A 20,431-nucleotide genomic window follows, 5' to 3' on the forward strand; every position below is an offset into this window, starting at 1 on the left:
ACTCCCTTTCCACCAGTGCACGCCCACCTCCACGTCTTAACACTCTTCCCACGTCTCCTCTCTAAGGCTCAAAAACACCCTCTCTCTAGACTCTAGCTCACCCATCTACCTCTCCAGACCTGCACTCACTGATAGAAGTGCTCAAAAGTAGTGGCCAGCTCCAGGCCAGAAAGGACCATGATGGGTTCCAGGTGCCGCTGAAGCCGCCCCAGCATTTCCACTCCAGGGGCTCCACCAAGCAAGCCCCCCTGGATCAGTTGGTCAATGTGCCTGGCAAACTGCTCACTCATCTGGGGACAATGGAATGGGCACTGAGGGAGTGGAGTAGGAGAGTGGGGAGTGAAAGGAGGAGAAAGGATAGAACAGGAGATGAACATGCCACAGAGGCTGTCAGCCTGGGCCTGGGAGGTGGTGGGACTCACATGAGCAGCGGTGAGGAAGGACTGCTGCAGCAGGGCACCAGAGAAGCCGCTACGCAGAGCCAGTGTGAATGCTGCTCGAGGTCCGAACAGCTCCGAGCCTGCCCTCTGCAAGTGCTCGTAGAGTTTACAGTAACGAGGCACAAAGTCTGGGGCCCTCCAGGCTGCAGCCAGGAATCTGCTGACCTGAAGAGGTAGAGCAAGAAATGACATAAAAAGAGCATATTCCACCCACCCCACTTTAGCTTGTGTCTGCCCACCTGCTCCTGCACCACACTCAGCCAGCACTGGGTGATGTTCCTCAGGCTGCTGCTTGGAAGAACTGGTGAAGGCACAGGGCTCCGATCCCGACCCTTAGTGTTTCTGCTGACTGTGGAGAAAGATGGAAAGTGAGTCCAGGGGTCTTGGGTGCTCATCCTCTGGAAAGGCCAGGAGGTCTCAAGGACCTAGAAAGGCAGAGGAAAAAGGAGCCAAATATTCCCACAGTGTAGATTCTCACTTGGGTCAGCCATGTTGGACTCACAGGGACGAGGGGATGGCTCAGGAGAAGGCCCAGGAGGAGGCTCCACGTGCACCAGCAAGTGGCAAAGGCGGCGAACTCGAGAAGCAAAGGACGCTGCTCGACTCAAGGGGATCTGAGAGCTTTCCCTCTGCTCTAAGTACTGATCCAGCAGCCATCCCAAGGAGCTCACACCTTCCACATCTGAAAGAAGGCAGGTCAGGAACAAGTGTCCATGGGAAATGGGAGAACAGACAGCTAAAGGAGGAGAGGGGAGAAGCAATTATACAAAAAGGTCTTGGGGGCAGCAGAACCCTACTCCTCCCCTCACCAATGGAACCTGGAACCTGGAGACATGGTAACTGGGGGAGAGGGTAGTTTGGAGGGGAAGATTCAAATACCAGTGTCTCAGGGAGCAGTCCCTGGAGTGGGAAGGAAAGAGGTACATTGAGGTGACAGGCCTCTGAACCCAAAGGTCACAGAGCACTAACTCAGGTGGTCCCTGGGAATAATGACGAAGAGCAGGTTAGCATGGCCAGGGTGGATGGTTACCGGGGCAGGTGATGTTCTGCACGAGGGGGCTGACCAGGGCCTCCCAGCAGGTCTTGCCCAGTGCTTGGGCGGCCTCATCGTCAGGGAGGAAACGATCAGCAAAATTCTGCTCATGACGCAAAACTCTGTTCAGTCTAGGAACACAGTGTATGGCCAAAGATTAAAGATAGAGTTCTCCGCGGCCACCACTCAAGAGCAAATCAACTCCCAATTGCCCCATGCTTGGTCCTTTTACACAGTTCTCCTCTGACAGCACACACTACTCACCTGTATTCAACTTCTCCTGGTGTCCAGGCTGTAGTTTCACCTTCAGATTCCCACAGAAGCATCTTTCCTGCCCTCTACTTCTCACAATGCCCTGTTCCCTTAACTATCTTCCTCTTTGTGCCTCACTCACCTGGGACAAAGCTGTAGGAGGCGCTTGCGATCCTCTGCTATGTCCTGGCTCCAGACTTGTGCCCGAATTGTGTAGAAGAGACATGTACGGCGACACAGCTGCTCCCGGAACAGTGGCCAGAAAGTGGGCTTAGGGCCCAGGACTTCCACACCCCGAACCCGAGTGTCAATGCCACCCTGCAATGCACAAATTAGAAACCCCAGTCACTATACAGAATCTGTATCACTTCCGATCCTCAGCCCCTAGTCTCCTTCCAGCCCCACCTGCTGGCAGCGCTTTATGCGGATCTGGATGACAGGCCAGAAGCGGTTCAGATTCTCTAGGAGGGTCACCCGGCTAGCAGAGGGCATCACATTCACCTGGCAGGGCAGGAAAGAGAGGGTAGAGACAGAGCTGTCACCTGAAGTGGGGCTGGAAGGACAGCTGACAGCAACTAAGCTGGGTATGGCATGTGCCCTTTATTTCTCCTGCCATGAGCCCAGGGGCCTTCGTGGCTCCACATCCCTAATTCCACTCTGCTTACAAGTCAAGGCCTTCTCAGAAGGAAGGGAGGAGGTCATTCCCCCAGAGACAAGGTCCTTTTCACAGGTTTGGGACAAACTAAAGGATGGGGAATATGGTACGGGGGGCACAAGGGTCCCCACCGTGTTAAGCTCGGTGCTGATGCAGCTGGTGCTGTCACCCCCAAACACCACCACCCTGGCTGGCATGTAACTTGAGTCCTCACTGGCCACCAACAGAGTCAGCTGCCTGAGAGAAGAGAAAGGCATCAAACCTAGGGCCCCAATCTTAGTTCAAATCTATTTCATCATACCACTTCCTCCTCTGGCTCCTGTTCTTTGCTGGCTTCTGCCACACCCATCTTCCCCAGTCTCTAGGCTCTTCCCTTTATATTTCTCCAAAGTCACAAATACACAAATGACCTAAGATCCACATTTCTACCTGTCTGTTCTCGAGTGATCATACTGTGTACTTGATGGACCTTTCTGTGTCATGAGCCACGGGCAACTCCAAGTCAACATGCCAACGTCAAACTATCATCTGTATACATAAACCTGCCCCTCCCCCGCCCCACTTCCTATTTTTCTCTCCTGAAAAATAAATGAGCCACCTACCCACTACAGACAAATCTCTCTCATGGTGTCCCTCATCCAGTCAATGCAAGTCCTATAGATCCCCAGTCCATCAACCCTTCAATTCCCAGTCCCTCTAACTGAATACATGGAACATTTCTCAACTAGGCTGCCATATAAACCTTCCAACTCCTTTTTCCTAGTCTCTAATCCAAACTTCCATAATTACCAGAGTGGCTTTCTAAGTAAAAAAATCTAATTTTGTCCCTCTCCTTTTAAAATCCTTCAATGGCTCCCCATGTTTCAGAGTAAAACTTAAGCTTAGCTCATAAAACTTTGTGACCAGCCACTGCCCACTCTTCTGGCATCATGTCTTGCTATTTTGATCCAAACACCCTTCATTCCAGCCAAACATAATTTAGTAAAAGTTCCCCAGCACAGCATCCTGTTCCTTACTTCCAGATGGCACAAATGTTGTCCTTCTGCCTGTAATGTCTATTAGGCATTCTTTATCTAGCTAATTTTGACTTCAAACTTTAGCTCAGCCAATCCCCCCTTCTGGAAGGAAGCTTCTCTGACCCCTTGCCTCAGGATCCAAGGCACGTATTGACCATGATGCTTTTTTTTCTTTCTTCTTTCCTTTCCTCCTTCCCCCATCTTTTTTTTTTTTAAAAAAAAGAAAGTGATTCTTCCTGCACAGCAAGCTAGCTTTAGAGAAATTCATTGCTCAGCAAACTCTCAAGAGTGTTATAACCAAGAGTCAACTTTTTTTTTTTTTTATAGTACTGGGGTCTGAACTCAGGACCTTATGCTTGCTAGGCAGGCACTCTACCACTTGATCCATGCCCCCAGCCAGTTTTATTTATGTTTTTGAGACAGGGTCTTGCTATATAGCCTAGGCCTCAGTCTCCCTAGATCACAGGCATGTGCCACTAGACCCAGATCTCTAACCTATTTTCTAGATGGCTTACCAACTAGACTGCAAGTTTCCTGAACACAAAAACTATCCTATTGTTCTTTTATGTCTAGAACCTTACACAGTACCAGGAACAAATGCCTGGCATTAAACAAGTACCGAGCGGAAGGTAGGTGAGTTACTAATTTCTAAGCATAGGGCAGTGACATCTACATCTGTTGGGGGTACCAGTCACCATACTTCACAGAGGGGGTGACTACATGTAGCACAGCAAAGGTAGGTCAATACGTCAATATGTTCACTGCACAAAATGGGTTTGAGTACATCCCTCAGGGATGGGGGTAACAGAGTTGTGTGTTTGGGGAAGTATGTTGGGATAAATCAAAATATTCAGAGTTCATGTGTACACATGGGTGTGTTCACACCTAACAAGAACACCACGGTGCATGTGCAAGGTGATGTAGTGGGAGCCAGTGCTGCCATTGGACTCCCAGTAGGTCTTGGGATTGCGATCCATAAGTTTGCAGGCCCGGTGCGGGTTGGAAGACACCTCCACCTTCTGCCAGCACTTGTCCTCCTTCACTTCCACGCTGGAGCCTGGGGGCACGTGGAGAGGGGTGCAGGTTGTAGCTTGGTTAGATGAGACAGAAATAATGAAAGGGACTGGGGAGCAGGAAGGGAAGGGAAAAAGAAGATGCTGGGTGGGAACCAGGAGAAACCACAGGGGGGCACTAACCCTGGCAGAGATGCCTGAGAAACACATCAAAGAAGGGGATATTGATGGGTTGGTGGGTTCGTCTGTGGTCTTCAATCTGTCCCAGCACCATCTGCAGCCAAACATCAGAGCAGGGCACAGGGAAAGGTAGGGATACAGAAAAACACACAGAAACATGTGTAGAGAAAAAGTGGTCAAGAAGCAACAGAACACTCAGTTTCTCTCCCAATTTTGGTAAGACCATATGGGGTAAGGTTTAGGGAATAAGATTTGTTGCTACTTCTGTCAAACAGGGATCCCAGGAAAAGAGGGGGGAGAGGGAGAGAGGGAGAGAGGGAGAGAGGGAGAGAGAGAAAGAGACCCTCCTTCCTCACCTGAATGCAGCCAGCCAGGATGCTGGAGGTGAGATTGCTATAAAGCTGGGCATATTTCTCACACTCTGTCACCAGGTCCCGAAGCTCAGAGGCCAGCAGCAGCTGAGCCGAGTGCTTGTCCAGGACTTTGGAGAGAGCCTCTTTTGCTCCCAGGCAGCAGAGCACCACTGCATAGTCCTTATGCATTGAAGCCAAGCGATGCAGGAAGCTGGTCAGCTCTTGAACAATCTGAGCCCAGAGCCACATGTGTTAGTTTATGGAAAACAAAGGGTAGGACATGTAAAGGATAAGGGCTGAGTCCAGTGAAGGAAATGTGGTGGATGAGATTCTAAAGAATCTCGAAAGCCCAGGGAAAGGACACTACCATGGACAGAATGGGACAGAATACTGGAGTGCTGAGACTCCAGAATGAATTGGCAGTGGCAGAGCTTAGGCAGTTTCTCAAGCTTCTTTCTGCCAGAGCCAAGCTATCCCAAGAGCCAATACTGGTGCCTGAGCCTTGCTCCATGATGCACAAATCCTGGCAGGCAGAGAGGAAGGACTGTTTGGATTGCTGAGTGTGAGCTTCTACTAAACCCAGAATGTAAAATCCAAGTATAGCCACAAAGTCTACAGTTCAAAGACCCAAGTTCTAGAGACTCTTGGGTGGCATTAGACTTCCCCTTACCCCCATCCCAGTGCCCTCTAAACCATTTGGGAAGGCTCTGCTACACATACAAAGCCTGAAGAGGCAGGTGGCACCTCATTTGCTGCCTTCCCTCCCCCACCCAATAGGGCTCTGATACCTCAGAGTCACTGCTGGGGCCACTCAGACAGTTGAGGCAGGGCTCCAAGACCTCATGCCAGGGGAGGACCACTGTCTCCGGGTAATCCAGCAGTCGGGTCATGACCCTAGTGAGAGTATGGAAACAAGTGAACTCTCTGCAGTCCCTTATTCCCTGTACCTGGGTGCCTAGATAGGCCCCTCACCTCAGCACAGTCAGCAGCAGAATTTTGTTGGGCCCAGGGGCATCCAGAGTCCGCAGCAACAAGAGGAAGGGCTGGGTCTCCTGCTGGAGGCGCTTGAGGAGCGGCTTCACGGCGCCCCCTGGGCTGCCCTCGCGGCACAGCATGCGTTCCAAGTCCAGGAGGAGTTCTGCAGATGGGCCCCCCACCAGGGATCTAATCAGTAGTTCGGGGGACCCATCCTGACCCTGGGTGCTTGGGGTTTCCAGTGCTGCAAGCCGGACACACCAGAGGAAAAAATGTGCATGAAAAGGAATCTTACAAGTCGGTCAAACCGAGAAACGGGAAGGCCCAGAAAGTCACCCCAAATTTTCTTCCCATATCGAGGAAGTTTTACCAAACTATGAGAGATTTTCTTTTCTGGTCCCAAACAGAGACCTAACTACATTTGAAAAAAATCTAGTATAGCAAACATTGACAAATTAAATACATTTTTAATCTCAATTACCTTTTATTAAAGTGTTAGCTATAATAAATAATAACTACTATAATTATATCCTTAAACTGCCTAACATTGCAGAGTTTTTTTGGGTTTTTTTTTTTTTTTGCGGTACTGGGGCTTGAACTCAGGGCCTACACCTTGAGCCACTACACCAGCCCTTTTTCCATGATGGGTGTTTTCAAGATAGGGTCTTGTGAACTACTTGCCCAGGCTGGCTTCAAACCATGATCCTCCTGATCTCTGCCTCCTGAGTAGCTAGGATTACAGGTGTGAGCCACTGGTGTCCGGCCTAGCATTGTGGTTTTATATATATATTGCTTATTTTGGTATCCATACTTCCGGGTTTCACTTTTTTTTAAACACATAAAGGGTTTCTTCCCTATGACATCAATATTTCACTTGATGTTTCTAATCACATACCTTTTATCTTTTTTTTTCAGTGCTGGGGATGGAATCCATGGCCTTGTAAGAGTTAGGCAAATGCTCTACCACTAAACTACACCCCATCCCCAACCACAAATTTTCTGTACCATAAATTGCAATTCTTCTACTGAAGGCCTCACTATATGTCATTTCAATCCATTTTCTATTTTCCACTAAGACTGGACCAAACCTAGCCAAGACCGAAGGGATTCCAACAATGTTTAAAGCCATTCAAGAAGACAATTTTGCTGCACCTATTCTAGAGTCTCCTTTTCCTCTTGGTCAGGAAGTTCTACTTAAGATCTAACATGAGCACCAAAAGAAACCCTGAAGATTCCTTGTGTTTCCAGTAAGGGGCTGGTATACGATCTTTGGTCTTCATGACCAGGGGCTGGCGCTGTATGATTCCTCAGCAGAACCACCCCCTCCACAATGGTACCTGCATGCTCGGAACTGCCCGGTGGCTCTGAGTAGCGATTGAGAAGCATCATGAGGATGGTGCGTGTGGTGGGCATGGGTTCTGTCCCCGGTGCTATCCCTGAGTGTCTAAGTAAGGTGTCTCTCAGCTCTTGGGTTATAATCTGGTCTCCCAGAGTGTGGTGGTTGCACAAAAGCAGGTTGAGCAGAAGTAGGCCATTTCTCACTGCAGAGGAGCACCTGGGAAGAGGGAGGTGATCAGGGAATAAAATGACAGTTAATGCAGCTGATTCAGGAAAACAAGTGCAGAGTGCCCTTCAGTTGGAGGGGCTTCAGTGGTCCCTTTGAGGCAGGATTTCTGATCACCTGACCTCAGGCCATTCTTCCCAGCCCCATGATGGAAGGTCAGGACCTCTTTGCCTTCTCTTCCCTATCCCCAACCAGCTGGCCTCTCTTCAAAAGACATTCAGAGGGGTCACTGGTGTTTAATCCAGAGGTGACAACAAAAGGGGATGTCTGTGGAGTACAAGAGCCTGAGCCAGAGAAGTTTGGAGGGTAATATTCTAACCCCTCAGTGTTTAGCATCAGGATCACAGCTGCAGGGACACTAAGAAGCAAGCTCTCAGAGCCTGGACGTGTGGCCGAGTCAATGCTGGCGAAGATCTCTCTGGTCATCTGAGCATCAAACAAAGGCTGGATGGAATCTCGGCCAGTAACAAAAGTGGGGATTTCCGAGGAGCTGGCAATGGCCAGCATCTTCAGTGCCTGTAAGGGGAATGTGGAAAAAGAGTTAGGTAGGGGTGGATAGAGCCATTACAAGAAAGGGTGAAGCCAAAATCATTGTTCTAGATCTCAAAATTTGGGGCAGAACTGTTTGTAAATAGGTAGCATAAGAGATGGAAATAGGAGACACGGTGATAGGACATCAAATGCTAAGGAGGATGTGCAATGGAGGGAAGAAGGGAGGGAGGAAGAAAGGACTGAAATGAAAGCAAACAAAACAATCGAAGAGTAAATGGTAAAATCCATCTGCCATTTCTCTTTGCCCCTAAAATTGGGATGCTGCCCTTTCACAGCTTGTCTTCAGAGGTTTTCCTTGAAGTCGCCTCCCATTTCAGCTGACCATTCTTTCCTTCGTAAAACGTCTCTTCCCTGAGTTCCATGCCTTCATAGCCTCCTGATTTCCCTCCTGCCTCTTTGCTGTTCTTTTGTCTGGTCATCAAACACTAAAATTCCGTGTCTCCTCTCATCTCCCTCCATAGACAACCTTGACCACTCCCATGGCTTCACCACCTATATGCCAACATTTCCAAAGCTATGTCCCCTGGCCTTCGCCTACATCCAGCCCTTTTCAACAAGGTTACTTGGTTGTCTCACAGGCAAAGTGGTTGGAATTATAGGAAAAGTACTTGTAAAATTAAGTTAAAATGAACACTGTACCTTAGAGTAGAGAATATCTCTGCTGGTAAAAGGGCTGTCTCTAGAAGAAACTCGCTAGGGATAGGCTGGTCTAGAATTAATTTTAGAACAATTCCCCTTGTCAGGCCCAGGCCCTCCAAGCAAATGCTATCTGGTAATAGGTTTTTTCCCTTTGGTTACCCCACTCTGCTCCAATGAGCTAAATTCTACAGACCTCAATTTAAAAGCAAGATGGTGAGATTTTAGTATGGGCAAGAGTTTGAATTTAGAGGAAAATGCTGTATTTTGGTCATACAATTTGAGAAGATCAGGGAATTCTTTCAGTGCCTATGGCCTAGAATATGAATGCCTAGATACTCTTAGGAAGAACAAAAACTAGCTGACCCCATAAAGGAAGCACTTCCTGGCCTCTCTCAGAACAGTCTGCTCTGAGAGGACATGTGCTCCTGTCCAGGGTGTTCCCATTGTACTGTTGGAATCCATTCTCAGTACTGCTCTGGCTGAGGCATGCCTGTCCCCTTCAGGAACCTTTAGGCCACACAGAGCCACACCGCCCACACCACACTACCAGCCAGTAGTCTTAAGTAGCTAGGAAGCTAATCTTCTATAAGGTCCTCTGAATTCTATTCTCTGGCCAGAGTAGCAAAGCAATGGCCATGCTGTCTTTGTTGTACCCAAATCTGGTGATGGAGTATTTACTGTGTAAGGGTACAACTCTGATAAAAGGGTAAAAAATAATTTTTTAACTGTCACACTAGAACACTAGTCTTTAACATACTTAAAAATGGCTCCTGACCTCCCCATATCTCTTCCTGCAACATTCTCTCATTTAGTAAATGCCCACCTCATGTATCCCACTGCTCAGTTTTAAACCAGAGTGTCATTCTTTTAAAAACTCCCTTCTATTTTTCTCCAAACATGCACTCAATCTCCAAGACTGTCCAGATCACACTCTTAAATTCATCTGCATCTTTCCACTCCAGTGTCTACCACACCGTGTCAAAATCACCACAGTACCTCTTCCAAGTCACCAGTCCCTCAATCTGCTTGTCTTGCCCACTGCTCTCTCTGGACAGGTCCAGTGCACTCACCGCCAGGCCTGCCTGCTGCACCAAGACGGAAGTCTTATATTCTTGCATGCAAACCAGCACAGCGTAGATGCCACCCTCCTTGGCAAAGAGTGGACGCCACTCATGCTTGGTCATAAGCAAGTAAAGGAGGCGCAGGGCCAGGACCACCACCATCTTCTCTCCCACCTGGTTGGTCAGCAACTCCACCAGTGTCTTCACTAGCTTCTCTCTGAGAAGAGAAGAAATCCTGGGGCTCTCCATCCCAAGGAGTCTTGCCTGATTTCTCAGTCATGACACCATCTCACTCCCTACCCAACCCCACCCATCAAGTCCATTCAATCCTCCCTCCTCCAACCTGTCCTCCTTGTCCCAGCCTCACCACTAATCCCTCACTTCTGCAGTCTAACTGCCCCTGGCTCCTCACCTACTGAAGGGAGGCAGTAGAGGAAAATGATTATAAATTCTGGCTTTTCAAATGAATCTATAGATTTAATGTAATTCTAAGCAAAATTCTTTAGAAGTTAAAAATATGACAGGTAGATTCAGGCAAAAGTGTTTGGAAAAAAACAATTTGCCTACAGTTAACCTAAATATAACTATAAACATATAATAATCAAAATTCTGGAACTGATATAGGGTAGCCAGAGATCAACAGACAACAAGAGAGATAAGGGTAACATCTCAGGAAGTAAGCAAAGATGGACATTTAAAAACTGACGTTGGAGTTGGGTGCTGGTGGTTCACACCTATAATCCTAGCTACTCGGGAAACAAGAGATCAAGAGGATCATGGTTTGAGGCCAGCCTGGTCAAATAGTTTATGAGACCTTATCTTAAAAATACGTACAAAAAAAGGCTAGCAGAATGGCTCAAGTGGTAGAGTGACTGCCTAGCAAGTGTGAAGCTCTGAGTACAAACCCCAGTACTGCCAAAAGAAAAAAAAAAAAAAACAACTCTGATGTTGGAGGTGGGTGTGGTGGTACACATCTGTAATCCCAACACTCTGGAGGCAAGGTAGGAGGATAGAGAGTTTGAGACCAGTCTATGCTACATAGTGAGACCTTGTCTCAAAAAACTAATGTAAATTAATTAATTAAAATAAAAAACAGTAGCAGGCTGGGGATGCAGCTCAGTGGCAAAGGGCACAGTTCAGTGTCAGTGACAGATGCAGATGAGGTAGCCTGGGAACTACAGAGGGAAAGAATACACATGGAGAACTTCAGGGAAAGAAGGCAAATTAAGGTACTGGGGAAGCTCTGTTTTGACCTGTCTTTTCTCAGAAACCTTATGATGATGACAGCATGAATCAAATATAATTTAAGTACACAGCTGTTTCTGTAGCTACAATTTCTTATGAACTACTTAACACACAGATAATAATGTTAACTCTATTTCTGCAGAGAGGGCTTTTAGATGATCTTTATTGTCCTCATTTTCTAACTTCCTCACCCTGAGCATGTATTCTTTTACAATCACAAAAACAAAGTTATCTTGACTTTCTAAAACACAAACAACCTGAAACATAAATAACAAAAGCTTAATACCAAGAATGCCTATAAATCCATAAGAAAAAGGCAACCCAATAAAAAAGTGGGCAAAGGATAAGAACAGAATGTTCACAGAAGAAACGCAACAAATGTATGCAAATATAAACAACTTCATCAAAACTAAGGAATTAAAACAGACACACCAATTATTTAAGATTTTACCAGTCTTTTCAATTTATAAAAAATGGTAATATCCAGTGTTGGTAGCAGTAAGGGAAAACAGATCTGTTACAATATTGTACTTGAACTTGGCTGTAACTATATCACAGAGTTCCACACAACAATGAAGATGATAAACGGATCCATGCAGACTAACATGGAAAGCCCTCTGAGCTATACTGAGTGAGGGTACAAAAAAGTCATAGAAACATATAATGAGTGTGATTACATACAATAAAACACAAAACTCAGAAGATGCTCTGTTTCTACCCCAGCAATATTTTTATGTGTAATTTTTTGTACATGTATTGAGGTAAAAAATTAACTTAAAAAATTTAAATACTACAAAAATGGTATATTTCCAAACACAATTATAAATCTATAGATGATCTAAAGGATACACTGAACTTACACTAACAGTGGCAGAAAGGAAACTGGACTTTTTTTTGCTCTTATAATATTTGAGCCAAGATACTCCCTACTTTCAAGCTTTAATAGAACCTCTCCCTTCCTTGTTAACTCACTCTATTTTTTTTTCCTGGCAGTACTGGAGTTTGAACTCAGGGCCTCATGCTTGCTAGGCAGGTGCTCTACCACTTCAGCTGCTCTGCCAGCCCCATGCTTCCAGATCTTTTTGCTCTGGTTTTTTCAGATATAGGGTTTCACTTTTTGCCCAGGCCAGCCTGGACCATGATCCTCCCATTTTAGGCTTCCTACCATAGCTGGAATGACAGGCGCACACCACTACTCCTACCATTCTTCTATTGAGATGGGGTCTTGTGAACTTTTTGCCCAGACTGACCTCAAACACCAATCCTCTCAAACTGTAAGTCCTCCCAAACTCAACTTCTTAAGTAGCTAGGATGACAAGCATGAGTCACTGGCACCTGCTTTTTTTTTGAGACAGGCTCTAGCTATGCAGCCCAGGCTAGCCTCAAACACATGATCCTCCTGCCTTAGCTCCTGAGTGCTGGGATCACTGGTATGAGCTACCACATCCAAGCAGAGCTTTTCATTCTACCTTCTTTTATATTCTTCAGGTCTTTTTTATTTTATTACCACTACTGCTACTATTATTATTATTATTATTTGATGGGAGTGGTGACTGAATTCAGAGCTTTGAGCTTGGCAGGCAGGCACTCTACTACTTGAATCACACCTCCAGTTCTCTTCCAATCTTTTAAAATGAGAATGCATTTGTGTTGTATTATTTGTATAATTAAGAAGTAGGAAAAAATTTTAAAAATAAAAGGAAAGTAGGAAGAGAAAAAGATTTTGAGACAAAGTCTCACTATGTAGCCCAGGCTGGCTTAGAACTTATGATCCTCCTACCTCAGCCTCCCAAATGCACTGCCATACCCGGCTCAAAAAAAGAATATTTTATAGAAAAAACTCAAGCTCTGGAGCCAGAAGAACCTATGTTTGAGTCTTGCTCTGCTCTCTGTAGAACTCTGAGCAATTTACTTCCCAGTTTTCTCACCCAAACAATACTACTGGTGTTGGTAATAATAGTGGACAATACTACCTGCGCTTCTTTGGTGTCAGGCAGATTTAATGAGAGAATGCCTGTGAAAATCCACACACAGAAGTGCTCCAGGAATACTGTAATATCCCACCTCCTGCTGCACTGCTCCTCAGGCTAACTCTTCACCTTTCTAATCTCTTTGCTCCTTCTCTCCTACTACATTCTCACTGTCCACAGCTTCAACCCAAACCTCTTCCCTCTGCAACATGCTAACCTCAGCCACCTGTCAGGACGGACCAGAGGATGGTCCTGCTCAGTGACCTCCTCCACAGCCTGAGAGAGGGCAGAGAGCCCTGAAAGTTGCAGATTTGTGTCCAAGCTGGATATATGCACAGTGGCCACAACTGCTGCCACACGCTGATCCAAGGAGCTTCGTGGACCAGGACCCCGCAAGGCTCTAGCCATTTCTGAAATTGGAGGAGGAAAGGCAGTGGTTAAAAGAATTGTGGCACCTCCAAGATGGGAGTCATAAAAATTAAGCCCAGTAATCCTGCGCACATTCGAATACATTATTTGTTACTGTAACTTGCATTTGGAACTTTTCCAATTGTGTGTGAAGGATCCAACCAAAAGTGAAGAGGGAAATACCCTGCAAAATGAGCCCCCTTTCCAGAGAACCTGAAGGGAGGGAGTGGGACTCGTTAGATGTAATCAAGGTCAAAGGAAGAAGAAAGGTAAGTGGCTATGAGGCATTTTTCCCTGAAAAAGGGACCTTTCTCCATCAGGGCTTTCTCTCCACCCTGACTATCCACTTCATCGGTTGGGCCTACCCAGGGCTTGTTCCAATGTCTTTGCCCTTACCCTCTCAAAACCCTACTCACCACTGGCTTCCTCCTTTGTTTCAGAAGACAAAACCATTCCCTCAGTCACCAAAAGCTGGTTAAAGAGCTGTGAATCACTCTGTGCCATGGGCGACTCAGTCTTTACATTGGCAGGCTCTGCCTCTGCCTTGGGGGGCTCAGCCTTGGCTTTGGGGGACTTAGTCTCTTCCTCCAAGAAGCTGGCTGCTGACTTGGATACCTCTTCTGCATCTGGAGTACAGGAGTGACTTCGTGAAGAAGACAAGCTGCTTAGTTCATCACGTAGCAGCCCATACTTGGTGTAGATTTGGGAGTTGAGCAGGTCACAGAGGAGGTTGCCCTCAAACCGATTACTGAGAGTCTGCAACAGACCCTCTGCCATCTCTACAGGCACAGAGAGCTCACCTAGGGCCTTTTCACCCAGGGCCTGTCAACACAAAGGGTGTGCATTCCATGGACAAGCAGACACGCAAGTCCTAGGACAGTAATAGAAGGGTGGCTACCTCCCATCATGCTCTCATACCTCTACAATACCAGACCCACAGTATGTCTTTTCCCCCAGCAGGATCCCCATACTCTTTGAACCTTTAGCTCTAGCCTCCCCCTAAGTGGTATCCCATTACTAAAACCTCCTCTAGAGCTCCTACCTGTAACCCCACTAGACACCCTCCCCCAGGTATCTCAGGCCTATAATACCTTATCTAGTTTCTCCTGAAGATTCTGGAAGATTGGCTGCTGATCACATAGGTCCAACTTCTTAATGAAGAAAAGTAGCTCCCACCACTCAGCCTGAGTCAGGTAACCCAATTCCTTATTCTTCTGAGGTTCAGGTTGGAGGTATGGCAAAGAATAGATGCCATCCACAGACTTCCAGTCCCAGGAGGGAAATGCTGAGGATGTAGGCAAAGGGGTATCGGCTCCTAGCAAAAATAGAGTTGATTTCTGAACCTCCAGGGCAGCTGCGGGTCAGAAGCAGCTTCATGCCAGACACCAGTTCTCTGTTCAGAAACATGCTATCCACATCCTCTCTTAGGCTCACCTGTGCCCACTATAGTAGCCCCTGTTCCCTTCTCTGTAGTATCTGAAACCAAATTCCCAGTAGCCTCCTCAGGTCCCAGGACCTCCAGCATGTGCCAGTGCACCCAATAGGTACGGCCTGTTGACTGCCAGAAAACCTGCATTGCGAGAAGAATACAGAAGGTTTAGCCTTCTGAGCTCTGGACAGTGAAGACTTGAGAGGACATACACAGACCCACATCCAGGACACACACTCAGATACCTGGAAAGGCTTAGAAAAACCTCCATAGTGCTAAAGGCTTCCTTCCCCTCTGAAGAGTGGTCCCTGTCTCTCTTTCTCACCTTGATGGCTTCTGGTCCCACACTTCCTTCCTTCACTGGTGGTAGCGTTGGGGCATTGTTAATACATCATTTCTGCTTCCTGGGTATAAACCTCTCCACAACCTCACAGCCCACTCACTTCTACCAAATTCTCTCAGCTTCCCAAATGGCACCTCCTCATTTGCTGACTCCCTTTTACTACTCCAATACCCCTGATGGTTTTCTCCTTGCGTGACACACCAGAGTCTTCTACGTACAAGTCCTAGCTATGCTTCACCCAGAACAGATCCCTAACAGTGTCTCACCACCATGCATCCCTCACCTGCACAGGGGGCACTCCACTGTTACTCTGCCGGAACTCGCCCTCATCACCAGCGCTGATCTCCTCGTAGTCATCCAGAATTCGCACTCGCATCCCTGGCTGCAATGTCTGCTGCACATACTCACCATAGCCACTACGGCTAGAAAATTCACAGCGCTGGCGGAAGGCCCGCCCTTGCCTTCTGGGGGTAGTGACAACGGTGGGCAGTAAAAGGGGGGGCCCTGAAATGCAAGGCTGAAAGATGGACCGGGGTGGCCGGGGTGGTAGTGGGCCCTGTTCACTGAGGTTCCGGGCCCAGCCCATGCTCCGCACCAGCTCTGAAATGAGATTGCCCACTGCCATGCTGAACTCCAACTCCCGCTGTCCCCGGCTTTTTTCCTTTGTGGGGCAGGAGGAGCTTTGGTCTCCAGCTTCTGGCTCTGGACTGTTATTCAGCTGATCCAGCAGGGAAGTGACACATAGGTAGCGCTTCACCAGGGAGAAAAGCAGCTTTCCTGGAATCTGTAGGACACAATCTTTGGATTAGGTTCATCTCATCCTGGCTTTGGCCTCTCCCCTTCCCCTACAGACACATGTAAGAGCCTGATGAGGCTAGGCTTATAGTTCTCAGACTTTGATTTATATAACAAACACACAGAGAGTATCTTAAGACACAGATATTTGGGTTTGAATCTTATAAATTCTGAATGGGTGCTGGTGGAGTGGCTCAAGTGGTAGAGTGGCTGTCTGGCAAACATGAGGCCCTGAGTTCAAATCCCAGTACCACGAAAAAAAAAAATTCTGAACAGGAGGGACTGAGAAGAGTACATGAACTTTTGAATAGCTCTTCAAGTGGTTCTGGTACTGACACAGTTTCAGAAATACTGCTGGAGTCTTTACTCCCATTTCCTGCATGGGAAGCAAGAAATGTTTTTCCCTTTTTCTCCCCACTTTATCCTATCATACTAAAATTAATTCCTGATTAAAAAAAAAACCAAACAGAAATACTGCCTTGTACACAGCATTCCTGCACCCCTGGCAGAATACCTGAGGCAGATGCATGCCCTCAAAGGCCATGCAGTGCTCTTCAGAGGATGTGGTCTCTGCAAACAACTCCAACAAAGTATATCGGCTGTCAAAATCCATGTGCTGCTCGATGCCATCTTGCTGGCTCAGTGACAGAAGGACGTGAGCCCGACTCCCTGTAAGACACACCCAATCTTTATCTTCTCCTCCATCCACAGTATTTCTCCCTGCCTTTCCTAGGCTTTTTTCTTCCTGAGAGGCTTTCAAACTTCTTTGTGACTAAGACTCACAGCAAGAAGCAGATTTTACACGCAACCTGGCACAAACATACCCACACATAATTAAAATACACATCATGGTACAAAACTTACAATCACTGATATTGGCTTTTAAAAATATTGGTGGTAGACTGAATGCACACAGCTCATAAACTGACATTTAATGCGTTTTGGCAGGGTTGGGGCTATATCTTAGTGTCTACATTCATTTGCAAATATGTCAACTAAATCAAAATCAAGACAATGTTTCCCTAGATAGATAGATGGACAGACAGACAGACAGATAAACACAGGCTGGCAGAATGACTCAAGTGGTAAGAACACCTGCCTAGCAAATGTGAGGCCCTGAGTTCAAATCCCAGTACTGCCAAAAACTATACATATATATGTGTGGTAACCTACCAAACAGATTTCATAACCAACTAATAAATATCAACCCACAGCTTAAAAACTATAAATCTACCCCCATTCTATTCTTTGTCAATGGATTAAGAATGGGCAGATAAAACAGGTGCTACCATTTTTGTTTATGTATTTGTACTAATTTATTAATCTGTTTCCTTTGCACTGAATTGCTACTCATCAAATACTAGGTTTTTACTTCTGTTTTTACTTTCTTTTTACTCTTTCTATTTTTACTTCTTGTGCCCCATTCTCTCCAATGTTTTCCTTCTTTTCCTGGCTGTCTCTTACCTGCATCATGGGCTGCCAGAGCCTGGAGCATCTTGCCTGCACTCCGACGGATCTGAGGCTCAGGATTGCACAGCATGTGCATGAGCAGGTCCAGGGCTCCTGTCTCCCTGAAGACCCCAGTGAGGGGCCTGATGCTGGCATAGGCACTGAGCACATGGATGGTGTGAAGTACAGCAGCTGTAAGGCTTGAGGTCCCTCCTTCTGCGAGCTGCCTGGCAGCCCTGCGTACCAGTGCCCGTACATCAGTCTCCATCTCTCCCATTGCTACTTCATCGAGGCCTCCTGGATCGCGGGAAAAGTTTCCTGAAGCTCCAGCTGGTTCATACTGAGGTCCTTTAGATAGTGTCCGCTCACCCAACAGCATAGGGCAGTTAGCATAGACCTCTGGGGCTGACAGCCACATGAGGAGGTGCTCTGCCTTGCCCTCCTCCACACTCACTTTGCCTACTTCCCCACACTTCAGGACACTCCATCGGATCAGGTATTCAGGATGCCCATCATGTCCAGGACGCTGTCGAATAAGTTCTTCAGGATATGCCTGCAGCCGGGGCCCCAAAGGCACCATAAGGTCCCCAGCACGTCGTTCCCCTACCATTCTGATCTCCTGGGATGCACAAGGAGAAGAAAATAAGGCAGTATAAGAAAAGAAAAAGATTAGAGTGGGAGAGAATCTTGGAACATAGGATAGGGTGGGTGGTGATTGATAGACTACATAGCGGAATTTAGAGGCCAAGCAGAAAAGGCCAAAAATAGGATGGAATAAATAGCTGAACACACTTTGGGACTTATAAGAGAAGAAGAATGGAGTGAAAATACTGAGGGGACGAAATGAAGAGATTTAAGAAATGGAAGAAGGCGGCTAGGGATTTAACTCAGAGGAGCAGCACTTGCCTAGCATTTGTGAGATCCTAGGTTCGATCTCCAGCACTACACACACACACACACACACACACACACACACACACACACACACACACACACACACACACTCATTCACTCATAAAGAAATGGAAAAAGTTACAAAGAGAATGAGAAGGGTAACAGGCAAGGTAATAGTACACAGTAACAGTTAAGCAGTACCATCTGGGTCCTGTAGGGTGACTACGGGATACATATCAGGACTTAAGAGAGATGACATAGGACAGAAGCATGTGAGGTAATGGGTCCAGAGTGTGAGGAAAAAGTAGGATGGATGAAGGGCAGGATGGAGAGTATAAATGACCTAGAAAACATGGAATACAGGTATAAAGAGGCAGGCCATACCAGATAAAAGAGCATGGAGATAAAGGAGGCAGGAGTGTAGGGTGGACAACTGGATGGGAAAAGTGTGTGACACTTGTGGAAGTGGGAGCAGTCTGTGCACCAGATAAAATCGTGGGAGGAAAAAGACCAGGTCTCACCCTGCACTTAAGCCGTACGTAAGTTAAGGGTCTAGATGAGACGGATATGCGTGGAGGTGTACTCATGGGGTTGAAGGTAGGGAATGAGGTCAGGAAAGAAGCAATTTGGTACAGATTTCTGAGTCAGAAAAGTATGACTAAATTCTGACTTTCACTTACTATCTGCACAAGCTGCTCCGAACCTGTGTCCTCTGCAAGATGGTAATAATATTCACACCCACGTCATGAATTTTTTTCATTATTTTGTAAAACATAAGAGCATCTACGTAACACACTCAGAACAGCATCTCACTAAACATAATCTAATACTATTCTTAAAAGGTAGGGACAGTCATTAGATGGGAAGTTATTAAGTCGCAGAATTATTCATGGGAGTAAAATAACCAGGAAAAGGTGTGAGATGGGAGCAGTGTAGGGACAACAGGGAACAGAAGAAGAATGGAAGGTTAATCCAGATGAGGAAGTGGTGACCAGTGCAAGGATGATGTGGAGGGGGGGGATGGGGGTGGGCAGGGACAGAAGCAAGCAGAAGAAAGGCGTGAAGAGGAGACAGGTAAGATGTGGACCTCAGTGGGGGAGGGAGTTCACTTCGCGTGGGGGAAAAGCTGGGGAGGGGAGTAACCAAGGAGACGGCAATGGCAACTGATTAACGCGGGGCCAATTAAAACAATCGGCTAGGCCTGGGGACGCCACGGGGCGCAACGTGGCCTGGACCAGAGGCAATAACTGAGGGATGGCGATGAGGTGTGGATGCGGAGACTGAGGCCGGCAGGTAGCACTGCGTGAGACCGACCCGAGGGGCGGTGGGAGCGGCCAGCACGGCGGTGGAAAGGGTTTGGGGGGGCGGGGTAAGGATGAAGGGGTTCGCGGTCGGACGAGACTGACAGGACCAAGTGAATCTCAGAGCGAGACCTGGCTGCCTTCGCCAGCCCCACGGAGGGAGGTAAGGGGTGGGGCAGGGGTCGGACAAGGGACCGGGTCAGCGCAGAACCCTCCTCTCACCTCCCACCGCCCGGCTCGGCCCTCGCTGGGACCCAGCGGCCGGTCCGCGGTCCGGGTCCCGCCTCCTCAGCAGCTCCCTTCCGGGTCACACGGTGAGTGCACGCACGTCCCGACGGCTACGGGTCCCACCGCAGCCCACGCCGTGCGTGGCGGAACGGCGCGCGGCTGGAGCATGCGTACTTCCCGCGGACGGCTGCGCGCCCTGGGGGCGGAGGGGCGGGGGTGGGACGCTGCAGGAGGAGTCCCGGATGGCGGTCTCCCGCCTGGAAAAGGGCTTTCTAACCAACCGGTGGGAAGCCCTGCTGCTCTTTACTGGGTCAGCCTCCCTCGCCCCCCCATCTCCCGTCACAGCATCACTCTGGAACATAGGAACCCACGCTCCCACCCAAAGGCTGTCCTCTGATTTTTCAGTAGGTCATGTATCCATGCATGAGTCTCCTAAATCCGTCTGCAATACTTCAGGTTAGTTGTGCCGTACTGCCGATTAATTAAAAACTCTGTGCTGGCCTGAGCATCAAGCAAAATCATGCACAGAGAGAAATTCCTTAAATTGTGGAGTTTAACAGCCCAAAGCTGTTTCAAAAAGCAACTTAGAGCAGCATTCAAGGGTTTTGTGTTCACACCTCCCTGTGTTGAAAAGAT

General features: G+C 47.6%; 1 protein-coding gene across 2 annotated transcripts in view; it reads right to left on the reverse strand.

Annotated features, from left to right (window-relative positions):
* Cul9 (cullin 9) overlaps positions 1 to 19,943 on the reverse strand; it is a 34,164-nt gene extending 14,221 nt beyond the window's left edge. Inside the window, exons 1-24 of one of the 2 annotated variants that reach the window (XM_020157235.2) lie at positions 19,790 to 19,943; positions 17,388 to 17,991; positions 16,438 to 16,592; positions 15,412 to 15,912; positions 14,791 to 14,926; positions 14,448 to 14,671; positions 13,773 to 14,178; positions 13,166 to 13,358; positions 9,743 to 9,950; positions 7,801 to 7,997; positions 7,255 to 7,472; positions 5,915 to 6,161; positions 5,731 to 5,836; positions 4,946 to 5,173; positions 4,593 to 4,683; positions 4,282 to 4,453; positions 2,512 to 2,617; positions 2,131 to 2,226; positions 1,868 to 2,043; positions 1,471 to 1,604; positions 943 to 1,122; positions 680 to 789; positions 423 to 605; positions 130 to 290 (exon numbers count right to left, since the gene is read on the reverse strand). In XM_020157235.2, the coding sequence (XP_020012824.2) occupies positions 130 to 290; positions 423 to 605; positions 680 to 789; positions 943 to 1,122; positions 1,471 to 1,604; positions 1,868 to 2,043; positions 2,131 to 2,226; positions 2,512 to 2,617; positions 4,282 to 4,453; positions 4,593 to 4,683; positions 4,946 to 5,173; positions 5,731 to 5,836; positions 5,915 to 6,161; positions 7,255 to 7,472; positions 7,801 to 7,997; positions 9,743 to 9,950; positions 13,166 to 13,358; positions 13,773 to 14,178; positions 14,448 to 14,671; positions 14,791 to 14,926; positions 15,412 to 15,912; positions 16,438 to 16,592; positions 17,388 to 17,982 (4,823 nt within the window). In that variant the 5' untranslated portion in view covers positions 17,983 to 17,991; positions 19,790 to 19,943. Of the gene's footprint in view, positions 1 to 129; positions 291 to 422; positions 606 to 679; positions 790 to 918; positions 1,177 to 1,470; positions 1,605 to 1,867; positions 2,044 to 2,130; positions 2,227 to 2,511; positions 2,618 to 4,281; positions 4,454 to 4,592; positions 4,684 to 4,945; positions 5,174 to 5,730; positions 5,837 to 5,914; positions 6,162 to 7,254; positions 7,473 to 7,800; positions 7,998 to 9,742; positions 9,951 to 13,165; positions 13,359 to 13,772; positions 14,179 to 14,447; positions 14,672 to 14,790; positions 14,927 to 15,411; positions 15,913 to 16,437; positions 16,593 to 17,387; positions 17,992 to 19,789 lie in introns of both variants that reach the window. The other variant, XM_020157234.2, reaches the window with a different exon arrangement.
* Between the last annotated feature and the right edge of the window lie 488 nt (positions 19,944 to 20,431).

The sequence above is a fragment of the Castor canadensis genome, chromosome 8 (genome assembly GCF_047511655.1).
Source record: "Castor canadensis chromosome 8, mCasCan1.hap1v2, whole genome shotgun sequence".
In the NCBI taxonomy this organism is placed as follows: domain Eukaryota; kingdom Metazoa; phylum Chordata; class Mammalia; order Rodentia; family Castoridae; genus Castor; species Castor canadensis.